This window comes from Oncorhynchus mykiss, chromosome Y (assembly GCF_013265735.2).
Source record: "Oncorhynchus mykiss isolate Arlee chromosome Y, USDA_OmykA_1.1, whole genome shotgun sequence".
Lineage (NCBI taxonomy): Eukaryota > Metazoa > Chordata > Actinopteri > Salmoniformes > Salmonidae > Oncorhynchus > Oncorhynchus mykiss.
In genome coordinates this window covers 16913504-16938365 of record NC_048593.1, presented here as the reverse complement: position 1 = coordinate 16938365, position 24862 = coordinate 16913504, and the positions used below count along the sequence as shown (strand labels likewise).

General features: G+C 47.1%; 1 protein-coding gene across 3 annotated transcripts in view; it reads right to left on the bottom strand.

The window, feature by feature from the left end:
- LOC110509336 (patatin-like phospholipase domain-containing protein 7) overlaps positions 1 to 24862 on the bottom strand; it is a 48348-nt gene that overhangs the window by 10710 nt on the left and 12776 nt on the right. For 2 of the 3 annotated variants that reach the window (XM_036967284.1, XM_036967282.1), the window contains exons 6-31: positions 24080 to 24168; positions 23865 to 24005; positions 23615 to 23774; positions 23218 to 23298; positions 22716 to 22844; positions 22397 to 22477; positions 21780 to 21990; positions 21603 to 21691; positions 21289 to 21444; positions 20820 to 20897; positions 17251 to 17456; positions 17004 to 17135; positions 16217 to 16340; positions 15218 to 15331; positions 12621 to 12687; positions 12329 to 12478; positions 11773 to 11836; positions 11331 to 11499; positions 10257 to 10439; positions 8761 to 8879; positions 5996 to 6152; positions 5127 to 5243; positions 4641 to 4710; positions 1388 to 1504; positions 1026 to 1174; positions 487 to 639 (exon numbers count right to left, since the gene is read on the bottom strand). In XM_036967284.1, coding sequence (XP_036823179.1) covers positions 487 to 639; positions 1026 to 1174; positions 1388 to 1504; positions 4641 to 4710; positions 5127 to 5243; positions 5996 to 6152; positions 8761 to 8879; positions 10257 to 10439; positions 11331 to 11499; positions 11773 to 11836; positions 12329 to 12478; positions 12621 to 12687; positions 15218 to 15331; positions 16217 to 16340; positions 17004 to 17135; positions 17251 to 17456; positions 20820 to 20897; positions 21289 to 21444; positions 21603 to 21691; positions 21780 to 21990; positions 22397 to 22477; positions 22716 to 22844; positions 23218 to 23298; positions 23615 to 23774; positions 23865 to 24005; positions 24080 to 24168 — 3306 coding nt within the window. The remainder of the gene's footprint in view (positions 1 to 486; positions 640 to 1025; positions 1175 to 1387; positions 1505 to 4640; positions 4711 to 5126; positions 5244 to 5995; positions 6153 to 8760; positions 8880 to 10256; positions 10440 to 11330; positions 11500 to 11772; positions 11837 to 12328; positions 12479 to 12620; positions 12688 to 15217; positions 15332 to 16216; positions 16341 to 17003; positions 17136 to 17250; positions 17457 to 20819; positions 20898 to 21288; positions 21445 to 21602; positions 21692 to 21779; positions 21991 to 22396; positions 22478 to 22715; positions 22845 to 23217; positions 23299 to 23614; positions 23775 to 23864; positions 24006 to 24079; positions 24169 to 24862) is intronic. The other variant, XM_036967283.1, reaches the window with a different exon arrangement.

The window sequence follows — 24862 nt, the reverse complement described above, 5'->3', positions numbered from 1 at the left end:
CCCAGGTCAAAGACACAGAGAGAGAATAACACACTGGCTGCCCAGGTCAAAGACACAGAGAGAATAACAGACTGGCTGCCCAGGTCAAAGACACAGAGAGAGAATAACAGACTGGCTGCCCAGGTCAAAGACACAGAGAGAGAATAACAGACTGACTGCCCAGGTCAAAGACACAGAGAGAATAACAGACTGACTGCCCAGGTCAAAGACACAGAGAGAGAATAACAGACTGGCTGCCCAGGTCAAAGAGAGGGAGAAAAACAGACTGGCTGCCCAGGTCAAAGAGAGAGAGAGAGAATAACAGACTGACTGCCCAGGTCAAAGAGAGAGAGAATAACAGACTGACTGCCCAGGTCAAAGACACAGAAAGAATAAGAGAGAGAGAGAGAGAGGGAATAAAAGACTGACTGCCCAGGTAAAAGAGAGAGAGAGAGAGAGAATAACAGACTGGCTGCCCAGGTCAAAGAAAGAGAGAGGGAGACTCACAGCGATCTCGTCAAACTTGCCAAACTCCAGTGTACGGTAACGGTCTATGGGAGGCCTGATGTACTCGCAGTAGTCACTGCTCTTCACCGACTCCAGCTGACGCACACAGCACACGTATGCCAGCCGCGTCTGAATCTCTGCCATGTTCAACACCTACAGGGGTCAAGGGTCAAATGCCACAACACTTAGCACAGCAGGGTGACAACTGTGCACATACCTCCAGTGCCTAGTGTGTCCAAAGTGGCACCCTAATCCTTATATAGTGCACACGTTTTGACCAGAGCAAAATTAGAGCACTAAATAGGGAAGAGGGTACCATTTTGGAGACACAAAGTAACTCCACACATTCACAGTTTGTGAAAAACTGCAGAAATATTCTCAGTGAACGACAACACATTTTCACTCCGATATGAAACCAATACCATTTCATAACAATGAATTGCAAAGTCGGACATGACATGAATGCCATATCATCACACCAAAGCTTTTGGTTAACACCTGAGGCTGTAGTCCTATACAGTGCTGTGAGAGAGGCTCACCTTGACTTTCTCTGCCAGTGGGTTGAGGCGTTTCCATAGCAGCCACCAGCCGGAGAGCGAATCGCCGTAGTTGGTGAGGTTGGTCTCGTCCTGGCTGCCCACGTCTATGGCGATCACCACCTTGGCACCCATGGAGCGAGCCACGTCCGCTGGGAGAGGGGCGGAGACGCGGGTTTAGGGCTTAAGGTGACAATGAACATCGAGGAGTTTCACTTTTTACACACTTGAACATGTACATCGGACAAATAGAAGCACCCACCAAATAATAATTGTTAGTGGTACATCGCTGAGCAGGAGAGAAGCCTATCCCCACCTTGTCTTATCTTGCCACTGCAGTGTGTGTGTGTGTGTGTGTTGCTGACCTGGTAGGTTGTTGATGTAGCCTCCGTCCATCAGTAGGTGTCCGTCTTTAGGGTCACATAGAGGGGGCAGGTAGCCAGAGAGAGACATGCTGGCACGCACATACCTCCACAGAGAGCCTGAGACAGGTACAATTAAACACATGGAGGCACACATAAGAGGAACAGCTGCCTTCTTCACAATTCAATCAGTTAAAACAGAGAAGGAAAGAGGGTTAGAGAGAGAGAGGTAGAGAGCGAGGTAGAGAGCGAGAGAGAGGTAGAGAGAGAGGTAGAGAGAGAGGTAGAGAGAGAGGTAGAGAGAGAGGTAGAGAGCGAGAGAGAGGTAGAGAGCGAGAGAGAGGTAGAGAGCGAGAGAGAGGTAGAGAGCGAGAGAGAGGTAGAGAGCGAGAGAGAGGTAGAGAGCGAGAGAGAGGTAGAGAGCGAGAGAGAGGTAGAGAGCGAGAGAGAGAGGTAGAGAGCGAGAGGTAGAGAGCGAGAGGTAGAGAGTGAGAGAGCGAGAGGTAGAGAGTGAGAGAGGTAGAGAGCGAGAGAGGGATTGAAAGAGATTAAGAGAGTGGTAGAGAGAGAGAGTGCAGTAGAGAGAGAGCGAGAGAGAGCAGTCGAGAGCGAGAGAGAGCAGTAGAGAGAGAGCGAGAGAGAGCGGTAGAGAGAGAGCGAGAGAGAGCGGTAGAGAGCGAGAGAGCGAGAGAGAGCGAGAGAGAGAGCGAGAGAGAGAGAGAGCGAGAGAGAGAGAGCGAGAGAGAGAGAGAGCGAGAGAGAGAGAGAGCGAGAGAGCAAGCGGTAGAGAGAGAGAGGTAGAGAGCGAGAGGTATAGAGTGCGGTAGAGAGAGGAAGATAGCGAGAGAGAGAGGTAGATAGCGAGAGAGAGAGGAAGATAGCGAGAGAGAGAGGAAGATAGCGAGAGAGGAGGTAGAGAGCGAGAGAGGGATTGAAAGAGATTAAGAGAGTGGTAGAGAGAGAGAGTGGTAGAGAGAAGGAGAGAGCAGTAGAGAGAGAGCGAGAGAGAGCAGTCGAGAGCGAGAGAGAGCAGTAGAGAGAGAGCGAGAGAGAGCGAGAGAGCGAGAGAGAGAGCGAGCGAGAGAGCGAGCGAGAGAGAGCGAGAGAGAGAGCGAGAGAGAGAGCGAGAGAGAGAGCGAGAGGTAGTGAGCGGTAGAGAGCGAGAGGTATAGAGCGCGGTAGAGAGCGAGAGAGAGGTAGAGAGAGAGAGAGCGAGAGCGAGAGATGTAGAGAGCAGTCGAGAGCGAGAGAGAGCAGTCGAGAGCGAGAGAGAGCAGTAGAGAGAGAGCGAGAGAGGTAGAGAGCGAGAGAGAGGTAGAGAGCGAGAGAGAGGTAGAGAGCGAGAGAGATTGAAAGAGATTGAGAGAGTGGTAGAGAGAGAGAGTGGTAGAGAGAGGGAGAGAGCAGTAGAGAGAGAGCGAGAGAGAGCAGTCGAGAGCGAGAGAGAGCAGTAGAGAGAGAGCGAGAGAGAGAGCGGTAGAGAGCGAGAGCGCGAGAGAGAGAGAGAGAGAGCGAGAGAGAAGGCGAGAGAGAGAGCGAGAGAGAGAGCGAGAGGTAGTGAGCGGTAGAGAGAGAGAGGTAGAGAGCGAGAGGTATAGAGAGTGGTAGAGAGAGAGAGTGGTAGAGAGAGTGGTAGAGAGAGGGAGAGAGCAGTAGAGAGAGAGCGAGAGAGAGCAGTCGAGAGCGAGAGAGAGCAGTAGAGAGAGAGCGAGAGAGAGAGCGGTAGAGAGCGAGAGAGCGAGAGAGAGCGAGAGGTAGTGAGCGGTAGAGAGAGAGAGGTAGAGAGCGAGAGGTATAGAGTGCGGTAGAGAGAGGAAGATAGCGAGAGAGAGAGGAAGATAGCGAGAGAGAGAGGAAGATAGCGAGAGAGAGAGGAAGATAGCGAGAGAGAGAGGAAGATAGCGAGAGAGAGGAAGATAGCGAGAGAGAGAGGAAGATAGCGAGAGAGAGAGGAAGATAGCGAGAGAGAGAGGAAGATAGAGAGAGCGAGAGAGAGAGCGAGAGAGAGAGCGAGAGGTAGTGAGCGGTAGAGAGCGAGAGGTATAGAGCGCGGTAGAGAGCGAGAGAGAGGTAGAGAGAGAGAGAGCGAGAGCGAGAGATGTAGAGAGCAGTCGAGAGCGAGAGAGAGCAGTCGAGAGCGAGAGAGAGCAGTAGAGAGAGAGCGAGAGAGGTAGAGAGCGAGAGAGAGGTAGAGAGCGAGAGAGAGGTAGAGAGCGAGAGAGATTGAAAGAGATTGAGAGAGTGGTAGAGAGAGAGAGTGGTAGAGAGAGTGGTAGAGAGAGGGAGAGAGCAGTAGAGAGAGAGCGAGAGAGAGCAGTCGAGAGCGAGAGAGAGCAGTAGAGAGAGAGCGAGAGAGAGAGCGGTAGAGAGCGAGAGCGCGAGAGAGAGAGAGAGAGAGCGAGAGAGAAGGCGAGAGAGAGAGCGAGAGAGAGAGCGAGAGGTAGTGAGCGGTAGAGAGAGAGAGGTAGAGAGCGAGAGGTATAGAGAGTGGTAGAGAGAGAGAGTGGTAGAGAGAGTGGTAGAGAGAGGGAGAGAGCAGTAGAGAGAGAGCGAGAGAGAGCAGTCGAGAGCGAGAGAGAGCAGTAGAGAGAGAGCGAGAGAGAGAGCGGTAGAGAGCGAGAGAGCGAGAGAGAGCGAGAGGTAGTGAGCGGTAGAGAGCGAGAGGTAGTGAGCGGTAGAGAGAGAGAGGTAGAGAGCGAGAGGTATAGAGTGCGGTAGAGAGAGGAAGATAGCGAGAGAGAGAGGAAGATAGCGAGAGAGAGAGGAAGATAGCGAGAGAGAGAGGAAGATAGCGAGAGAGAGAGGAAGATAGCGAGAGAGAGAGGAAGATAGCGAGAGAGAGAGGAAGATAGCGAGAGAGAGAGGAAGATAGCGAGAGAGAGAGGAAGATAGCGAGAGAGAGAGGAAGATAGCGAGAGAGAGAGGAAGATAGCGAGAGAGAGAGGTAGAGTAGAGAGCGAGAGAGGTAGAGAGCGAGAGAGCGAGAGCGGTAGAGAGAGAGAGAGGTAGAGAGGTAGAGAGCGAGAGAGAGATGTAGAGTAGAGAGCGAGAGAGGTAGAGAGCGAGAGAGCGAGAGAGCGGTAGAGAGAGAGAGAGGTAGAGAGAGAGAGAGCGGTAGAGAGAGAGCGGTAGAGAGAGAGAGAGGAAGATAGCGAGAGAGAGAGGTAGAGAGCGAGAGAGAGAGAGGTAGAGGTAGAGAGCGGTAGAGAGAGAGCGGTAGAGAGAGAGAGCGCTATAGAGAGACTTGAGGACGAACCGTCTGTGTGCACTCTCATGGTGGAGGCAGTGATGTCAGTGGTGATGTTGAAATAGGGGATCCACAGGTCCTGAACAAACAACAGCACCACTTGTCATTAAATGGTTATGTCAATATTGCACCTGTAAAAGAAGGTTCAGGGCGGAGGCTTAATTCCCTTCAATTATATTTATTGCCAACGCGTTTCAAAGCAGGCTCCTTTTCTTATTAGTATAATAAGTTCAATCTTTCAGGCCGTGTACGACAGGCAATTTAAAAAAATGTATTTAATCTACTCTTTGTTTACACAGGTGATCCCATTATGATGAAAAATGCCTTTTTTACAAGAGAGACGCAAGACCGACTAACTCCGACTGCGCCGTTCCTCGCCTCTATCCGTCCCTCGCCTCTATCCGTCCCTCGCCTCACCTCTATCCGTTCCTCACCTCTATCCGTTCCTCACCTCACCTCTATCCGTTCCTCACCTCACCTCTATCCGTTCCTCACCTCTATCTGCTTGCCCTTGAACACCGTGTAAATGCTGGAGTTGAAGGCAGCGCCAGAGAACATTGAAGTGATGGGGTAGGTCAGGTCCAACACCTTCTTGAACACCAACGTCATTCCCTGCAACACACCACCAAGAAGAACCCCCAACAAATCCATGAGAACACGTTTACTTTCACCTTCATTTGACCAAGTCAAATGAGAGGTAGAGAGGTCAAAATCATGTTTCTTCAAGGTTGACCGGCCTGGACAACATTTAAACACTTTCTTTATTTATTTACCTTTATTTAACCAGGAAAGTCAGTTAAGAACAAATTCTTATTTTCAATGACGGCCTAGGAACAGTGCCTGTTCAGAGGCAGAACGACAGATTGGTACCTTGTCAGCTCGGGGATTTGAACTTGCAACCTTCCAGTTACTAGCCCAACGCTCTAACCACTAGGCTACCCTGCCGCCCCACTTGAAGGTTGAGTGAAGATCAAGTTAATATTCCTCGATTTGGTCTTTTCTGGATTCCTCACATCCTCTCTCCTTGCCTCCTTCTCAAGGCATTTTGGACAAAAAAGATACAATGTCCTTCCCCTTGGACTCTTGTTCCTCCTAATGCATTTTGAGAAGGAGAGAATAACAGACTGACTGCCCAGGTTAGGTGGGGCGGCAGGTAGCCTAGCGGTTAAGAGCGTTTGGCCAGTAACCAAAAAGGTTTCTGGTTCGAATCCCGGAGACGAAAAAAAATAAAAAATCAGGCACAACCCGAAAAAAGTCAGAGCGACTACTAAATGACTAAATTGGCAGCGTGAAACGACAGAGGACGCGAGGAATCGCGGAAAGATGCGTTGCGAAAGACACTAGCCGTGGTGAATTCCTCTCACCATAGCCCACTCTCGTGCCCTCATCCTCATGCGGCAGTGACTGCGGTCCTCTGCGTACAGCGCCCCCATCAGGGAGCCGATGGAAACACCTCCCACCAGGTCCACAGGGATCCCTGCCTCACTCAGAGCATGCATGATACCCACCTGAGAACAGCCCCTGAGAGAGGAACAGGAGAGAGAGGATGAGAGGAAGAGGAGCGAGAGACATTGGAAATATGCTCACGACTCCACACACACACACACATGCTCCCTCATTAAAACGTATCGGAATGTAGATTGAGGTAATGTCTTGGCTTCCATCGTCATGTTTGTGGTTCTGATGGCTAACCCGTCTCTGCAGTGTTCCCTGTATTTGGCAGGTGTACTAACAGATTGCATTGCAGGTTGTTGGAAATGGTTTCACACAACATAACGTGTACTGTTAGGGATTGTACCTGCCAAGTAGCCAACTTGTTTAACACTACCACATACAGTATGTCAACGCCCTATCCTACACACTTCCCAGTAGTTGGTATTCAGGCTTACCTTATGCAGGTATGTAAACGGGCTTTGCAGGCGTGGTTCCCTTGCGCGCGCTGAATACATTTAATTCAACCACTGAATACATTTAATTCAACCACTGAATACATTTAATTCAACCACTGAAAATCCTCCTACTCGTGCCCAGGCTCAGTCGTAACCGGCCGCGACCGGGAGGTCCGTGGGGCGACGCACAATTGGCCTAGCGTCGTCCGGATTAGGGAGGGCTTGGTCGGTAGGGATGTCCTTGTCTCATTGCGCACCAGCGACTCCTGTGGCGGGCCGGGCGGAGTGCGCGCTAACCAAGGTTGCCAGGTGCACGGTGTTTCCTCCTTAACATTGGTGCGGCTGGCTTCCGGGTTGGATGCGCGCTGTGTTAAGAAGCAGTGCGGCTAGGTTGGGTTGTGTATCGGAGGACGCATGACTTTCAACCTTCGTCTCTCCCGAGCCCGTACGGGAGTTGTAGCGATGAGACAAGATACTAGCTACTACAACAATTGGATACCACGAAATTGGGGAGAAAACGGGGTAAAAATAAAAAATATAAACATTTAAATTAAAAAAAATCCTCCCACTCGCTGGACAACACATTTGCTCGTGGAGATTGCATGCAATAGGGCTTTCAGTGCATTTATGTTAAGCTGTCCCTTTAAATACGGTGTGCTGTAATATGGGTTTGTTGACAGACTCACTAGAAGACATTGAGAGAACGGGTTCAGATTATAGGGATCAATCAAAGAACGCCATCTAAATGTATGTATATTGGTCTCCGTTTCAGCACCAACTGGTAGATTTAAAAACACTCTGATCTTGGAGATTATTTAGGCACATTTAAAGGTTAGGAACGTATCGAGTTAAGAGCCTTTACGCACAAAATATATTGAGGAATAAAAAATACAGTGGTTTGCTTCAACCTGAAAGTTGCCATATTCTAGATCAATGCATGAAATATTGGAAGGTAGAAAAAAAGGAAAAAGAAAAGTTTACAATATGAGTTGAACAATAGTCCTATAAATGTACCATAATCATGGAACTGTACGACAACGGTCCAGTCATCATGAACCGTGCGCCAGGCTCCAGCTTTAAACTGCTAACGTGGGGTCTGAGTGCCATAACGATTCAAAACAGGCTACATGTCCCAAATCATCGCACAACATTAGCCTAATGTGATCCACTAACGCTAGAGACCCTCAGGAACAACTACACTGATGTGACAGAGGACAGAAAGGTACATTGGAATGGAATGACGCAAGATGTAAGGTACAAACTGAAGGAAACCCTAAAGTGACAGTTCTAAATGTATGTCACGGAACGGTGGCTCCCGATGTCGTGGCTAATATTTCACATGCTCGAAACGGTCAAATAAAACAGATGTTATCTCGGCAAATTATAAGGGCATACAATAAAATATCTGAATAACGGCACAGCTATATATAGCCTATTTCACTGTGGAAAAGGACTGTCAGTTTGCTGGTATGGTTCCGCCTTCAGGGATCATAAGGGGAAATGATCTGCCACGCGTGTGTTTACAATCTCCAAACAGATGACTAATTTACCCAGCTCTTATAAAATGTCTAAATTACAGTTGCATTGAGATTCTAAAAAAAATCGTGAAAAATAAAGCAGATGCTTTTTCCACTTGGAACCGGTAGGGTGGCTGAAACTTTATTCATGGTTTCCTCGTGTGAAAAGAGGGTGGAATTATTAGGGGATTAAGTCAAGGTCAGAATATGGCGTATCTGTGGACACACCTTCATTTATACCATCTCCACCCCAGAGGAATAGTGGGTGAATAGCATGCTATTCTCATACTAAAGTTCAAGGTTAGAATAAGAGTAGAGAGAAAGGGGCATGAAAAAGGAAATGACCTTTCATTTAACGCGTGCTTCACGCAAGTCCCGAATTCCCCAAGGGGAACAAGACAAATATTAGTACAAAGCATTTAACAGGCACGAGATAAGAGCGAGAGAGAGACAAGAGGAACCAACCTTGAAACATCTCCTGAACACAACACAAAAACAGGACAAACGGAAGGAGAAGAGAGAGAAAGACAGGAGAAGAAGAGAAAAGGAAATGAGCAAGATGTTACATTTGGCAGAAAAGTGGAAGCAGTCTGCTTTGAGTGTTTCATGCATTAGGAAAGACAACACCCCCCCCCCCTACACGGCTCCATAGAAATGACTATAAATGGGGCCTAGTGACATCAGTGACCTAGAGGATAGAGATCAGGGGTCATTGGGGCGTACCTGGCCCCTCCTCCCCCCAGTATGAGGGCGATGGCGTTCCCGGTCAGGACCCTGGCCAGCCGGGAGAAGTCAGAGTGGCGGTCAGCCGGCTTCTGGAACACACGCTGATACATCTCAATCTGGAGAGGAGAGCAATACACAGCAGATATTAAAACACTATTTATTCAAATGGTGGGACACTGGAAATAACTGTGGGGTTGTGAGGCAATTCCTTCCTTAGTTATGAGTTAAGGGGCGTGAACATTTATAAAACAAAATAATACAAAAAAAAATACAAATCGGGAAGCTTAAGGTTAAGAATAATTATTTTTTAGTTGTGTTACGTCGATGCAGAAAGTAAACAGCATTTTCGAAAAAACTAAGAGCGTTGAAGCGCGATGCTCATCTTCGCCGCTGTTTTGGCGCCCTGGCCACCACTCCGTGAACAGCACGGCGCGAGCCAATACACATGCGCAGATACGGCAACAAATCAGTCTCCAAAAATACTGAATCTTAGGAGTCAATTCTTAGAGGAAACAAATCTTGACACTCAATGGGAGTCGATACCGGGAGTCGACGTGCAAGGAGTCGAGGAATCAATTATTTTGGAGTCGACTCTTCACCACTATGACATCATCGTTAACAGTTGGAAAAATGGCAGAGGAAGGCAAGTGACAGCAGCGAAGGCCTATATGGCAATATTGAAATGAGAAGGTTAAATGAGAAGGAAATGGAAACTTTGAGAGGTGGAATTGAGGTACAGTAATGACAGTACAGGTGCAATGCTTAACCTTCTGAAAAAGACCCAAACTGTAGCTGGCAGCAGCCTTGTGAATTCCCATGGAATTCTATTCATCTTCTTATTGTTTTAACGGAAAACCGATTAAAAACGGCAGTTTAAACATTAAAGAAAAAAATGTTATATTTGTCACATCCTTATCATGGGTGGCGTGTGCAGTTTGGGAAGATCAGGTGTGTGTGTGTGTGTGTGTGTGTGTGTGTGCACCAGTTTGGGAAGATCAGGTGTGTGTGTGTGTACCAGTTTTGGAAGATCAGGTGTGTGTGTGTGTGTGTACCAGTTTTGGAAGATCAGGTGTGTGTGTGTGTACCAGTTTTGGAAGATCAGGTGTGTGTGTGTGTACCCGTTTTGGAAGATCAGGTGTGTGTGTGTGTGTACCAGTTTTGGAAGATCAGGTGTGTGTGTGTGTACCAGTTTTGGAAGATCAGGTGTGTGTGTGTGTGTACCAGTTTTGGAAGATCAGGTGTGTGTGTGTGTGTACCAGTTTGGGAAGATCAGGTGTGTGTGTGTGTGTACCAGTTTGGGAAGATCAGGTGTGTGTGTGTGTGTACCAGTTTGGGAAGATCAGGTGTGTGTGTGTGTGTACCAGTTTGGGAAGATCAGGTGAGTGTGTGTGAACCAGTTTGGGAAGATCAGGTGTGTGTGTGTACCCGTTTTGGAAGATCAGGTGTGTGTGTGTACCAGTTTTGGAAGATCAGGTGTGTGTGTGTGTGTGTACCAGTTTGGGCAGGCTTCTCTTGGAGAAGACCCTGCGTGGGCAGGAGAGGTGCAGGTGTCTGGAGATCCAGCTCCTCATGTTGAGCCACTCCACAGTGCCCTGGGGCGGGGGGCCGTCCTCCCTGTGTAACAACACCAGTTGCTTCTGGGCCCTCACCGCACTGCCCTCCAGCATCCGCTCCAACTACAGGGTCAAAGGCCAGGGGTCAACTAGAGGTTGGCCAAGGAGAAGTAGGACATAGTTTGTCCAGAATTAAACAGGCATGTACTGCATACTGAGAGGAGAGGAGTTTCTTACACAATAGTATCAAGCCACTTGAGTCTGTGACTGGTTGGTATTCCTCTCTTTATCTTAGAAAATGGATATCATATCAGGGATAAGAGGTCAGCGAGGTCAACCCTGCCACCAAGAGCCAGGCATGACTAAAGAACCCAAGGATCTGCACTGACCCTAATCCCACATCAAACACAGTGGCCTGCTAACACGCTAAGCTAGCTAACCTCTCCCTAAACATCATGCTAACACGCTAAGCTAGCTAACCTCTCCCTAAACATCATGCTAACACGCTAAGCTGGCTAACCTCTCCCCAAGCGCCATGGAAATACACTAAGCTAGCTAACCTCTCCCTAAGCATCATGCTAACACGCTAAGCTAGCTAACCTCTCCAAAACCTAATGCTAGTTTTGCAACAAACATGGGAGGTCCCGGTCTGTTTTGTCCGTCCCTCCGTCAGTCAAACAGAACGGTGAGCAACCTACCGGAATTTGTCCAATAGAAACTCTTGTTTTGATTGCAACTGTTTGCACTAAGGATTACACCCCAGGAGAGGGGCCTATTTCCTCTGCTTCTGAAGCATTTGCTGCCACTGAAAATATTCAAAGGCTAGGCAAAATGTTGTACGTGTGGTCACGCACGCAAACGTATTGCTACACCCTCTGTGGAAGCACATAAATGATTCTGTAACAGTCCAAATGTGTTACAAGTGACAGACTCATAGGATGGCTCCGTAGAATTCCATTTCCCAAAATCAGTTCCCCTCCCAGAGCCCCCAGTCCCTCCTGGTTCCCCCCGTACCTCCCCCACAGCGGGGTCTTGCTCCCCCAGTCCCACAATGATGATGCAGTCGGCCTGGCGGATACATCGCTGGGTCCAGGGGGTCAGGGTGTAGTCTGTCTGGTAGAGCACGATGCGGTGGATGTCCTCCTGCTGGCCCAGCCAACTGGACAGACGATACTCATGAACACTGACACAGAGCGAGAGAGAGACACCGACCAGACCAGACAGGAGGGTGAAGCGAGAGAGAGACACCGACCAGACCAGACAGGAGGGTGAAGCGAGAGAGAGACACCGACCAGACCAGACAGGAGGGTGAAGCGAGAGAGAGACACCGACCAGACCAGACAGGAGGGTGAAGCGAGAGAGAGACAATGATTTACTTCTTTAACAAATATAAGGAACCTTTTATAATGCATGTGGGTAGTTCAAGATGCACACAACCCCGTTCAGTCAAGCTCACCTGTCCAGTGCGGCCGCTCCCAGGCGCTGCTTGATGCTGTCGCTGGTCAGTAGAAGTGTGGGGCCTATGAAGAAGGACAATTTAGGTCAGGTCTGTGGAAAGGGCATACCTAAATCAAATCACATTGTAGTTGTCACATGCTTCGTAAACAACAGGGGTCGACTAACAGTGAAATGCTTACTTACGGGTCCTTTTCCAACAATGCAGAATTAAAGATAATACAAAATTAAAAAGACACAGTCATAGTCCAACTGTACTAACTCATTTCATTCCCCAGGCCCTAAAGCTTTCTAAGAGATGACCTGGCCACCGGAACACAGCTCATTCTACTGAGGAGGGAGGACGGCCAATTCAAGGTCCCCATGAATGGAGATCATTAATTCAGCCTCAGCAGAATATTAGATCATAGGAAACAGCACCCGGGCATAAACACAATGTCACCCCCCCTATCTATATAGATGAGAAATCTATAGAAGGGCAGCACTGCTGAACTGCACTGTCTAGACAGCCTTGAACTGACATGATGAAGACAGAGGTGGAATGTGTGTGTGGTTACCAATGGCGATGAGTGCGTGCTGCAGCTCCAGTGTGAAGGCTGTGAGGGGTACCTCCTCAGACACAGGCAGCACGGTGACAGTGGACAGGTTGGACGCCGGGTTCCCTGCATCCCACTTACTGCCTGGGGTGTGCAGGGCCAGGCTCCGGGCTGGGAGGAGGACAAACACACAGCCATGGATGGAGAGAGCCACATTATCATAAAGATATATTACACATAGCAGGTAAATGAGGGGTTAGATCCTTCTGGGTACAAAAGGTGCCTGTAAACACACACACACACGCCTACACACCTGTCAGAGGGCCATTGACCTGCTGAAGGATCTTCTGGCCAAGAAGGTGAATCAACCTCGTGACTACCTAAAACAAGAGAAAGAGAGCGTCAGCGTGTGTGTGTGTGTGTGGAGTGTCGTGTGTGTGTGAATGCGAAGTGTGTGTGAGGGAGTGAAAGCCAGTCATAGACCAAGTTAGACTTCTCATCTTTGTATCTGTCCCATCATGGCATCTGTGAAAGCACGGGCAGCACCATAGAGGCCATCTCTATTTTAAAGTAGTCCATGTATTCTTCTACTTCTATGAGTTGGTAAACAAACTGAAAGGGTGCATACTGCCACCTGGAGTGGGTTGTTTGAGCAGGTATAAAACCCAAGGTTGGTGATTTACCGCCACCTGCAGTTATGGAACGTTTGCTCATAAGTAGGGCTGTGGTGGTCACGAATTTTCGTCAGCCGGTGATTGTCAAGCAAATAACTGTCTGCCTCACGGTAATTGACCGTTAATTAACAAACATATTTAGCATCTCCTGGCTTCCACATCTAACCTACAAGCCACTGATGCAGACCTTTGGAACATCTACATTTGAACAAGTCTAATAAATCCATGTAATATAGCCTACACCTTCACAATAAATCCATTATTTATTTTAGACAGGTCTAAAGAAACATGTTATGAAGAAAATGTAGTCTATTTCAGAAGAACAGAATAGCATACTCTGAGTTGTCCTTATGTCAGGCCCTGATCTGGCTATGCCACATGGCTGTGGGCTACACTAGTTCATTTAGCAGACAAGATTTGCTTAGGATTCCGTGGCATTATTTTAATAGTATGAAGAATACAATTGTGTACACATGCGGCTATTCTGTGTTGAGCGGTTAACAAAGAAATAGGTATTCTATATGCTAAATTTAGAGTTATTCATGTAACTTGTTGTTCTACAAACGGACTATATGTTTTGATTTTTAATACATTTTAAGTCTGCACAACAGTGATCACCGAACGATGAGACAGCCTATAGGGAGGAGGTCATAGACCTGGCCGTGTGGTGCCAGGACAACAACCTCTCCCTCAATGTGAAAAAGACAAAGGAGATGATTGTGGACTACAGGAAAAGGGGTCCTGAGCACGCCCCCATTCTCATCGACGGGGCTTTTCCTTTTTTAAAATTTAGTTCACCTTTATTTAACCAGGTAGGCTAGTTGAGAACACCTTTATTTAACCAGGTAGGCTAGTTGAGAACACCTTTATTTAACCAGGTAGGCTAGTTGAGAACACCTTTATTTAACCAGGTAGGCTAGTTGAGAACACCTTTATTTAACCAGGTAGGCTAGTTGAGAACACCTTTATTTAACCAGGTAGGCTAGTTGAGAACACCTTTATTTAACCAGGTAGGCTAGTTGAGAACACCTTTATTTAACCAGGTAGGCTAGTTGAGAACAAGTTCTCAGTTACAACTGTGACCTGGCCAAGATAAAGCAAAGCAGTGTGACACAGACAACAACACAGAGTTACACATGGAGTAAACAAGCCAAAAACACATTAAACAAGTCAATGAGAGTAGAAAAAAAAGAAAGTCTATATACAGTAGTGGGGCTGTAGTAGAGCAGGTTGAGAGCCTCAAGTTCCTTGGTGTCAAAAACAACAACAAACTGTCATGGTCCAAACACACCAAGACAGTCGTGAAAACAAAGCTTATTCCCCCACAGGAGACTGAAAAGATTTGGCATGGGTCCTATGATCCTCAAAAGGTCCCACAGCTGCACCATTGAGAGCCTGACTGGTTGCATCACTGCCTGGAATGGCAACTGCTCGGCCTCAGACCGCAAGGCACTACAGAGGGTAGTGCTTACGGCCCAGTACATCACTAGGGCCAAGCTTACTACCATCCAGAACCTCTATACCAGGCGATGTCAGAGAAAAGCCCTAAAAATTGTCAAAAGCTCCAGCCACCCTAGTCATAGACTGTTCTCTGTTACCGCACATCAAACGGTACCGGAGCGCCAGGTCCAAGTCCAAAAGGCTTCTTAACGAAAGGCTACTCCGGTTGTAAAGATAAACAATGTGCTTAACATTAGGAAAGTTGACAAATAAATATAGTAGGCCTAGCCTATAGAAAGCTATAGAAATCCTCCTCTTTTTAATAGAGGCCATCACTCTGTTTTCTCATGCAACTGCATAGCCTATAGAAATGTTGCGCAGCATGAGCTCATGAAGTGTTTGATTAGATTTTCGAACTATTTGCATGGATGTCAGTGATTAGAGGGACAATAGAGTGCTGAGTACCAGGCAGTTATCAAGTTTGGTAGTCTACTAATGACCATCAGCAGCATCAGAGCTTGGAGAAGCCTAATTACCGTGACTAAATGGTCACGTAGAATTTGACTGCCTTCATGACTCGTGACCGCCGGTGTGGCGGTAATACAGTCACCGCAACAGCCCTACTCACAATTGATTGGCTGATCCCTCCGGATGACCTTGATGGAATGATATGATCCTTCCCACCCAGTTACTTACACAAATGGTGAAAGTCCTCAATGGCGCTGCCGATGTTAAAACATGTTTTTGGGTATTAGAGTCGTCTATCTAAGTCTATGAAGCCAGTTGACCTACATACCTGTGGGAACTTCCTCTTAATGTAGCCGAGTGCTCCCTCTGGTAGTTTGGCCAGCTCGGAGTCACGTACTGCATGCACCGTGGTGGCTCTGTTCTGATGGGTCAGGGCCTCCACCTGGACGGGGACACAACAACCACCAGAGGCTCCCATTGGTCAACACTGCGAATCATCCCTCAATCATTATACAGGAACTATGCACCAAACTTACCCCTTAACACTCTTGCAATTGATTTAATAATCATTGCACATTCCTTGTTTTCATATGGAGTTGAAGTGATCTTAGCCCTACAAATAGGAACATATTTAGTTCTTTAAAAAGCACTTACTGGTGCAGAAAATGTAAATAACTATTTAACATAAAAAAATGAGTGATCAGAGGAACGGACCAAGAAAAGCATGGAGAGCCAGACTTTTTAAGCCCCGGTGATTCTCGTGTCCATTTTCATCAGCGTCAACAAGCCAGCCAGGCAGTGACCTGTCATAACAAACCGATTGATCTCTCTCTCTGTAATAACACTGTGCTGCCGGTACACACATGGTCTAATTCTGTATCCTCGCATTCCACGCTCTCCTGACTCTGTCCTCACGGACACCGTAACTACGGCTACCGTCTGGAGCCGGTAACCATGGCATCGGACGATTCGCCTCAGGCAGGTATTCTTAGCAGCATAGGCATCGCCACAGCAATGCAAATCCACGTCAGCCAATGGGAGCGTAATGCAGTGAATTAAAGGGAGAGGGGTTACCAAACAGAGATAAATCCTCTCTGGAGTGAGTGAGTGAGTGACACACACCTCTGAGATGTTGTGAATAGCCATGTCACGGTGGGGCGTACTCATGACCTTGCATAAAACCGTGTCGGTGTCTAAATGGGTTTGCTTACATCTACAATCAATAAAAAACAATGAATTCTTTAAAAGCCCGGCATTGTTTATGCTACGGCGGCTGCGTTTTTAAAATGGTACCACCCATTGTGCCACCTGTCATTTGACCCCTTACCACGCCGATGAGGTCACCGCGGCCGTACTCTCCGGTCAGCTCCTTCTTGCCGTCCTCCTTCATGATGACGGAGCGCAGACGGCCACTCAGAACTATGAAGGTGCTGTCTGACTTATCCCCCTGTCTGAGAGAGAGAGAGAGGATTGTTTCAACTGTAGCCAGACAAATTCACGCTTCCTGAATTGGATTGTAGTAATGTCTTGACTTTCATTATCATGTTTGAGGTTAAAAGGGATATTGCGTGATTTCAGTCTTTTTTCTCTCCTTGCCCAGAGTCAGACAAACTCACGGAATCCATTTTTATGTCTCCGGGTGCCGTTTGGAGATGATTGAAGTCCCGTGCGCTAACAGACACAATAATGGGACAGATGCGCTGCCATCTCTATGCGACAGGGAACAAGGAAGTGGATAGAATCTCGTTTCTTATTATCATCAGTCAAATTAAAAAGATGACACAAATAACGACTACTTTGTGAGACTATAAATGACCAACCACCCAGCTTTGGAGTAGTTAAGTCTTATTCCCCTGCTTTTGAGGAGGAGCTGGCTAATGTACCGGGAGACTTCCAGCAATTGCGCTAAAATAAAGATATGCTAACTTCAAATAATCTCCAAACCTGCAGATACATAGAAATGGTACGTAGAAAAACAACCTCAAATCTTGAAATCTCGCCGTATCCCTTTAAGACTGGGGATTCATTGTAGATGGAAATACTGTAGATCAGTGAAGGCAGTCAAGCTGAATGGAGCGTGATAGACATCGGTGTGGACAGAGGGGTTTACCTACCTGTAGACTGCCCGGCCGGCCTCCACAGCCATCCAGTCCAGAGCAAAGTCTATCTGCCTGACGAAGGACGACATCCTCCGAACGACCGTGTGAGCTACGTTCAGCACCACTGTGGGTTCTGCGCGCATGATCCTGAGCGATGGGACACACACACACACACACACATACACACGTAAATGTCAGAGTGTGCATGCATGTATGCATATGAAATACATGTGCACGACAGTGTGTATTCCCAGTGCCTCACTCGTAGAAGTGGGTCTTGGAAATGGAGAGGAAGCTGCAGTCTCGGTGGGCTCGGACAGTGAAGATGAGGGGCTCGCCGGTCAGTACAGCCAGCTGGCCCACCAGCTCCCCGGGGTGGGTCACAAACAGACATGTGTCCTCCTCTCGGTCGATCATCCGCTGGTACACATGCAGCAGGCCCAAGATCACAAACTGCACACTCACCTCCTGCAAAACACACTGGGATGAATACTTTCCAGGAAATCAACCAAGTTCCTATCCTGGGAATAATTCATATTTATACCGGAAAAATTGGAAGTGCCAATTTAAAAACCAAGAAAATGTTCACTATGCTAGGGTTCTCCCAAAATAAGATTACCGCTGGGCCACATTGTCGACTTGGCTGCTCCTCTATGTCCAGATTTCACAGCAAGTGAAACTGATATTTGGTCATGAGTGTAACTTTGATCGCCAATGACATTGTTGTGAATTGCGAAACAGGATGTTCATAAATTCGGAGCGTGACGATGTTCCTCAAAAATTGTTTAAATATTAATCTCTTAACGGGGACCAATTCTTAAAAAATATATATCCATATCGACCTTCATACAGTGTGTTGATCACACATTCTCTAAGTAGGCTCTCATATGGGCAGTGATACGAGTGCAGAGAAGCAGGGGAAATGTCATAGCGGTATTTTGACATATATAGGCGAGAGACCTGCTTCGATCATGCAACCTATGGATTACAGAATAAAGTTAGGAATTTTCATGCGAGACAGGAGTCAGGATTTGGGGTTTCAGTGGGATTGGGACGACAGGGAAATAGCCTAGGCTCTATATAAGGCTACTACTTGCGTCAATAATACACTTGATTTAGGCTACGTTATTGCACGCTCAAGGTTTCTGATCAGTGATAGATGAGAAAACAAATAAATGAGCTTTCACTTTCACTTGTCCAGCCAGAGGTCAATTAACCAAATATACAGACAGATTCAGAGAAACAAAATCACACTGATTATCAGACAAGTCAAAGGCTTTTGGTCAGGAATAGGACTAGGCTGAAGAGAAAAATCTACTTGTATAACATGCTAGCAAAATCAGCTAATACAGTTGAAGTCGGAAGTTTACATACACTTTAGCCAAATACATTTAAACTCAGTTTTTCACAATTCCTGGCATTTAATCCTAGTAAAAATTCCCCATTTTAGCTCAGTTAGGATCACCACTTTTTTTTAAGAATGTGAAATGTCAGAATAATAGTAGAGAGAATGATTTATTTCAGCTTTTATTTCTTTCATCACATTCGCATTGGGTCAGAAGTTTACATACACTCAATTAGTATTTGGTAGCATTGCCTTTAAATTATTTAACTTGGGTCAAACGTTTTGGGTAGCCTTCCACAAGCTTCCCACAATAAGTTGGGTGTATTTTGGCCCATTACTCCTGACAGAGCTGGTGTAACAGAGTCAGGTTTGTAGGCCTCCTTGCTCGCACATGCCTTTTCAGTTCTGCTCACAAACTTTCTATGGGATTCGTGATGGCCACTCCAAAACCTTGACTTTGTTGTCCTTAAGCCATTTTGCCACAACTTTGGAAGTATGCTTGGGGTCATTGTCCATTTGGAAGAACCATTTGCGACCAAGCTTTAACATCCTGACTGATGTCTTGAGATGTTGCTTCAATATATCCACATAATGCCATCTATTTTGTGAAGTGAACCAGTCCCTCCTGCAGCAAAGCACCCTCACAACATGAGCTGCCACCCCCGTGCTTCAAGGTTGGGATGGTCATTATGGCCAAACAGTTCTATTTTTGTTTCATCAGACCAGAGGACATTTCTCTAAAAAGTACAATCTTGGTCCCCATGTGCAGTTGCAAACTGTAGTCTGGCTTTTTTTAATGGTGGTTTTGGAGCAGGGGCTTCTTCCTTGCTGAGCGGCCTTTCAGGTTACGTCGATATTGAACTCGTTTTACTGTGGATATAGATACTTTGTACCCGTTTCCTCCAGCATCTTCACAAGGTCCTTTGCTGTTTTTCTGGGATTGACTTGCACTTTTCGCACCAAAGTACGTTCATCTCTAGGAGACAGAACGCGTCGCCTTCCTGAGCGGTATGACGGCTGCGCGGTTCCATGGTGTTTATACTTGAGTACTATTGTTTGTACAGATGAATGTGGTACCTTCAGGCGTTTGGAAATTGCTCCCAAGGATGAACCAGACTTGTGGAGGGCTACAATTGTTTTTCTGAGGTCTTGGCTGATTTCTTTTGATTTTCCCATGATATCAAGCAAAGGACCACTGAGTTTGAAGCTAGGCCTTGAAATGCATCCAGAGGTACACCTCCAATTGACTCAAATTATGTCAATTAGCCTATCAGAAGTTTCTGAGAACATGATATCATTTTCTGGAATTTTCCAAGCTGTTTAAAGGCACAGTCAACTCAGTGTATGTAAACTTCTGACCCACTGGAATTGTGATATAGTGAATTATAAGTTAAATAATCTGTCTGTAAACAATTGTTGGAAAAAAACATTTGTTGTGCCATGCACAAAGTAGATGTCCTAACCGACTTGCCACAACTATAGTTTGTTAATAATAAATTTGTGGAGTGGTTGAAAAACGAGTTTTAATGACTCCAACCTAAGTGTATGCAAACTTCTGACTTCAACTGTATATGAGCAAACAAGAGTAAAGATGATCATTAGCACTCACCTTAACTTAGCAAACATTTTCCCAGCCTAATTGTTACCAAATATCCAAATGGAGATTCAGTGCTAAACACAAATTTGATATTGATTGATTTATCTAGATGGGTCCCCTGCGCTTGTCTCAAAACAGCGCGATCACAATCAAAACAGTGCTGAAATGATAACCTAGGTGACCACACACACACACACACACGACTATTGCTTTTTCAGTTGGATATGACTTTGGGAGTTTCAGTAGAAGCCAGAATTTGATAAATTACTAAAATTGCATTAGCCTACTTAATTCCAATATTTTCCTCATTCAGTTGATCCTAACTAAAGAGTTTGTCTCTGCGCCTTTCCTAGGCACAATGGTTGTTTCCTCTTCTCCTCACGTCGCTGCCGCCCGCAGCTCTTTCATTTCTGTGATGTTGGACCACGTCTGGGCTTTCATTTGTGGGTCAGAAGGGGATAGAAATTTCAGTTCTGACGAGACGGCATTCGGTTTATTTTCAGTTCTGACGAGAACTCTAAACGGCATTCAGTTTTCGTGTGCAGTCGATTGTCCAATCCAGTGTCAATTATGCGTGTGCTTTGAATATATGGCGAATTTGTGTGCTAAATACATTAATGAGACAACCTGTTTGTATAATGTCCCATTTAATTTTTTCTGCTATACATGTTGCGCATTTTGTGGAATTGCATCAGTGCGACAGTGGGGAGGAAATGTTGTAAATTTCCCCAGTGTTCGGATTATTCCATTGGTCCATTGAGCTATGGAAGTTCAATCAAGCACAGACAAAGGAATGCTCCCAAATAGTATTTGAACCCCGGTGTGGATAGGTATGACCAAAGAGGAGAACCAGGTTGATGAAGTAAAGCAGACAGTATGGTGCTCTGACCTGGTCTCCCTGTCTGGCCACCACAGAGCCTGCTTTGACCTGGTGCAGAGTCACCCTGCCCTCCAACAGACCAGGGTCCTGACAGAGAGGGAGAGATTATGGTACAGCAGGATTAAGGTGAGAGACTGCTAGGGATTCAGACATTGACGAGAGAGAACGTGAGGCCGCAAGAGGAAGCTAAGTTCCCGGGAACACACTCGGTACCGTCTCACAGTGGTGCTCTCCATAGATGTAGAACGGCATATGGCCGCCGATCCACACATGGACAGAAGAATGACTTGAAAGGTGACGACTGTTCTAGTTATTCTACCTCTATGGAGAGCATTACAGTGAGAAATAGAATACATGCGGCCACCGATCCACCCGTCACACTGGAATGACTCACATTGGAATGTCTAGTAATTATATTTCCGTGTATTTAACAATATACTATAGATCTATATGGTACTCCCGGTCCGAAACATCTCACCTGCAGCTGGATGATGCCCAGCAGGTCTTTCTTGGCAGCCTGAAAGATGGAGCTGACCTTGCTGGGGTGGACGGTGTCGGAGCGCCCCCCGCTGTCCGTATAGTGGAACACGGCAGAGGGCGTGTGCTGCATGGTCACACTCTTCTTCAGGATGGACTGGAGGAAGGTGAGGGGAAAGAGGGAGGGGGAGGGGGTTCAGACATGAGTGAGGCAGAGGTCTGACAGTGACCTGCGTCCCATATGGCAACCTATTCCATATTTAGTGCACTACATTTGACCAGGGCCCATAGGCAGAGGGAGAAAAGGGGGCTCACCTTATAAATGACAGGGCTGGAGGGGCGCTCGTCTATGGTGACTCTGGCTCGCTCGTACGCCATGTTCAGGTCGATCCCCGTCACCCCTGCTGAGCAGAGAGAGGTATTGATGGGCATAGTGTACGTGTGAAGTCCCAAGTGAGTGTAGTTGCAGCACTGGGCAGGGGACAAGCCTACCTGTGCCGTCAGTGGGCATAGAGATAGAGCGAGTCTTCCTAAAGGTGTTGGACAGGCTCTCTTTTCCAGCTTCTGTGTCCGAGGAGGTTTCTGCGAGTGCAGGTGTGGGGGCAAAGACTGGGTCCTCCTGAAAGTGGGGTCTGCGTGGGATCCTGCCCGGACTCCCCTCTATCACCCCAGCAACCGCCACCAAGGGGACCGCCTGACGCTCCTGTCAATCAAAGACGCAAAATATTGCATTAACTATTCACCCCATATCAACCTAATCATGCATTTCACTAATAACACAACAAATGTGGCCTTGGATGCATGTTTGATTGGCTATAAAGAGAATGCAATATGAGGTGGGTGAACAATAGAATGAATACTAGAGAAAATCCAATCTGTATGACAGAATTCCACTGTAGAATAATGTGGCTGTTGGAGAAGATTGGGTCAGGGAGGGTCTGAGTGACATAACTTTTAAACCCTCTTGCCGTTGCTCTTCCATCAGTGTTACTGCCCTTTATGTTATTTATAGAGGCTTGGGATCCATGTTATTCATTTTCACTGAGCTTTATGATTCCGCAGGGAGGATAGTGTTATGATGCTGGCCTTAATGTGTGTGTGTGTGTTACCGGGTTGAAGAGCTCTGTGGTTAGGCCCAGGTAATTATGTAACGCCAGGAAAGTCACTCTCTGGAGTCGCACCATGATTATCTGGAACACAAACAAACACCACTACACAACAATGCCTGTGATACCTCTCCAGAACAATCAGGGTGTACTTTCAACTCAGGTTAGGCCGAGTATTCACCCTTGGGTGTGTCCCAAACAGGCCAATAGGGAATAATGTGGAGTTTGGGATGCAGCCCTTGCCATTAGGGGGGGGGGGGGGGGGGGGGGGGGGTTGTTTGTTTGAAGTGTGTTCGGGAGTGGGCTGAGGTTGGGGCCGTACCTGAATGACGCGCACCAGAGTCTCGGGGTACTTCTCAAACACAGACTGGAAGGCTGAGGCGGGCAGACGCAGGATAGTGGAGCGAGACGCAGCCCGCGCTGACACAGTCTTATAGGGGGCGGGGTAACCCTGAGGAACACAGGAACCAACCAATCACACAGGGAGGGGGAGAGAGAGAGGACAAAAGAGACAGGGGAGGAGGTGAAATCAGAAAAACAGGAAGGAGGAGTGATGTCTGAAAAGAGAAGGGGAAACATGAACAGATGAATAGAGGTACAGTAGTGAAGAGACAAAAGGCAGAGAGATGGATGGATGGAGGACAGGACGGGGAGGAGGGAGAGATGGATGGAGAGGATAAGCCAGAGGTGAGGAGGACAGAGGCGGGGTGTGACACGTGTCAGATGGAGGGAAGACATAGGACGCGTCCCAAATGACAGCTAATTCCTTGTATGGTGCACCACTTCTGGGAATAAGGTGCCCTATAAGACCACAGTAAACTCACGGTGATGATGTCCAGAATACTGAGCAGGCTGTGGACACTGTCCCCCGGGAGCACGTCCTTCACAACCGGCTCTGTGCCATCCTGTACACACACACACACACACACACGGATAACTAACCTTGTGGGGACACACAAATCAGTCTCATTCAAAATCCTATTTTCACTGCACCTAACCCTAACCCAAAAACCTAACTTTAACCCTAGCTCCTAACCCCAAATCTAACCCTAAACTTAATTCTAAACCTAACAAAATGTCCCCAGTTGGTCAAATTTTTGTCCAGAAAGATAAGTTCCCCTAGGTGCAAAGAATAACTTATAAAAATAAGTCTGATATTGACTTAGCTGGCGCTGAGCTCGTCTACAGTAGGTTTCATTGTGTATTCTAGCCCAGTCTTACGTTCTCGTGGATGCAGAGTTCCAGACGTCCATCCTGGACAACGTAGATGCTGTCGTCGTCGTCGCCCGGCCGGAACAGCCCCTCCCCCTCCTGCAGCTCCACAAAGACCATGTGACGACACAGCTCCAGGAACAGAGGCTTTTCAAAGTGGCCCAGCACCCTGAGAACAGAGGGAGACAGCAAAGAGTGACACAGAACACACACACAATGCTACTGGTGTTCGCGTGTGTGCGTGTGTGGTTGTGATTACCGGACGTTTTTGAGCATGTAGAGGACCTCTGAGGGCAGGTTGGAGTTCTGAACATCAAACTCAGTCAGGTCCGCCTCCAGCAGGGAGGGAGGGGGTTCCTTGGGCTGCAGAGTAGGGGGCTCCTTACGGATACGCAGGATCCTAGAACACAAACACATTAAATAGCAGAGACTAGTGCACCCTTCCTGATCGGTAGTTTTGAGTAGAGATGGTACCTGCGAGCTATACTCAGGACTTTGGGTCTCTTCCGAGGGCGCATCTTGGACACCGAGGTAGAAGATGGAGTTGAGGAAAGGGTCTGGACCTATGAGTGACAGAGAGAGAGACAACAAAGGAAGGAAGGAAGGAAGGAATGAAGGAAGGAATGAGTTCCCAAAAGCACAAAATGCTAATTCGCTCTGCCCCCTAGTGGGGAAACATGTAACTGACATTTCTTATCATCAGAAGACACAGTTTTGTCACCCCTTGCACTTTGTGGTGCTCATTTGTCATGGAGCAATTATGGTTAAGAGACTGGACTCTGTAATAAAGAGCAAGGATGCATGATAAACAAATGCCAAGTCACTCACCCACCATTGCACCTTGTACCAAATGGTTGGACCTCACTTTATATGCGCAGAAAGATACATTTGTATGTGTTTATCTACAAAGCCCTTTTAGGTAAATTCCCTCTTTATCTCTGTAGTCTGGTCTCCTTCACCACCAGCAGTTACCATACCCGGTCTGCTAGGTGGTTGCTACTTAAAATCCCCAGGACATTCACAGTATTAGGCAAGACTGCCTTCTCTTCTTGTGCACCAGAGGCATGGAATAGTCTACAATCCATCTACAGTATATATGTTAGTGCCACTGAATGATTTTAAATATTGATGGGAGAGACTGTTACAGAGGAGTGCAAATGCTTTTTTTTTTTAGGGTGGATCATGTTGTTGTATGTTTTATTTCTGTAATGTATTGATTGTTGCTGCCTTCTTGGCCAAGTCTCCCTTGAAAAAGAG